The sequence below is a fragment of the Trichechus manatus genome, unplaced genomic scaffold, assembly GCF_000243295.1.
Source record: "Trichechus manatus latirostris isolate Lorelei unplaced genomic scaffold, TriManLat1.0 scaffold00039, whole genome shotgun sequence".
In the NCBI taxonomy this organism is placed as follows: domain Eukaryota; kingdom Metazoa; phylum Chordata; class Mammalia; order Sirenia; family Trichechidae; genus Trichechus; species Trichechus manatus.
The window spans coordinates 15,997,030-15,998,472 of record NW_004443975.1 but is presented as its reverse complement, the minus strand read 5'-3'; the positions used below and the strand labels follow the sequence as shown (position 1 = coordinate 15,998,472).

The 1,443-nt window shown below is 44.5% G+C and overlaps 1 protein-coding gene across 1 annotated transcript in view; it reads right to left on the bottom strand.

Moving 5' to 3' along the window:
* Positions 1 to 1,443, bottom strand: part of EPRS1 (glutamyl-prolyl-tRNA synthetase 1) — an 84,590-nt gene that overhangs the window by 13,696 nt on the left and 69,451 nt on the right. The window contains 1 exon segment of the mRNA XM_023730868.1: positions 488 to 643. Coding sequence (XP_023586636.1) covers positions 488 to 643 — 156 coding nt within the window.

Below are 1,443 nucleotides of genomic sequence, written 5' to 3'. Positions count from 1 at the left end.
TGACAGAAGGACTGCCCCGTAGGGGTTCCTAGGCTGTAATCCTCACAGCGACCCCATATGACAGAAGGACTGCCCCGTAGGGGTTCCTAGGCTGTTATCTTTTCTGGACAAATCGCCAGGTCTCTTCTCATGCAGCGCAGCGGGTGGGTCTGAACTGCAGATCTTTCAGCTAGCAGCTGAGCGCTTAACCACTGCACCACTAGGGCTCCCTAATAAGACTGGGATTGGCCAAAAAATACCACAGAAGTAGACTGCTCTGGGCAGCACTTCTCACAGGAGTACCTTTACCTACGTGAGCTAAGAAGGAAGCCAGGCTCCGGGAATTCGGGAGCAAGTCACAACCCACAGCAAACCTGACATAACTGAGCTGGGAGAGGTAGGGGAATGGGACAGACCTGCGTGAAGTTATAATACGTTCCCAGAAAGCGCATGATAACAGAAGAAACCACTGATCTGCCCGCAGGCTCTGGAGCACAGGGACTGATACCTGTATAGCTCTCCCGCTGGCAGATACAAACACCTCCACTGTGGTCGTATAGTCTCCCCCGGCAAACTTCTCCTTCTCAGTCTTTCTTCCTTTTACAACAGGAATTGCCAGGAGTTCTTCATACACCCGAGCATACAAGTCAAGGATCTGCAATACCTGTAATAACATTTTAAAAGCAAATGTGTTCAAATTTAGGGCATATTTATTAATTACAGCTCCATAAAACTGCAGAATTTAAAACTAACTGTATTAGAAAAACACTTCAGGCATAAGAACCTTTCCTGTTAAGGAAGACTGTTATGAACTGAATTATGTCACCCAAAAATATGTGTTGTAAATCCTAACCTCTATGCTTGTGGTTATAATTCCATTTGGGAGTAGGCTGTTTTGTTATGTTAATGAGGCAGGATGAGTATAGGGTGTATCTTGAGTCAATCTCTTTTGAGATATAAAAGAGATTAAACAAGGGAGCAGAGGAGAGATGGGGTAAGACAGATGCCAAGACACATGGGGGTCTCCAAGGAGGCAGAAGCTGAGCAGACGAGGACCTTCCTCCAGAGCAGACAGAGAGAGAAAACCTCGCCTAGAGCCGGCGCTCTGAACTCAGACTTCTAGCCTCAACTGTTTGTTAAAGCCATCCACTTGTGGTATTTCTGTTCAGCAGCACTAAGTAACTAAGACAAAGACATTCAACAAAATGGTGTGAACAGAAGCTGAAATTTTTTTAGAAATTTATATTAATTCAAAATATAAAAGTGAAAATAAAATGCTTATGAAAGATGTACAGCAATCAGGGTAAAAATCTCCCCAAGAACCATGGTCTCGGGGAACATCTAGCTCAATTGGCATGACATTACATATAAAGATAATGCTCTACATTCTACCTTGGTGAGTAGTGTCTGGGGTCTTAAAAGCCTGTGAGCGGCCATCTAAGATACTCCACTGGTCTCATCTCT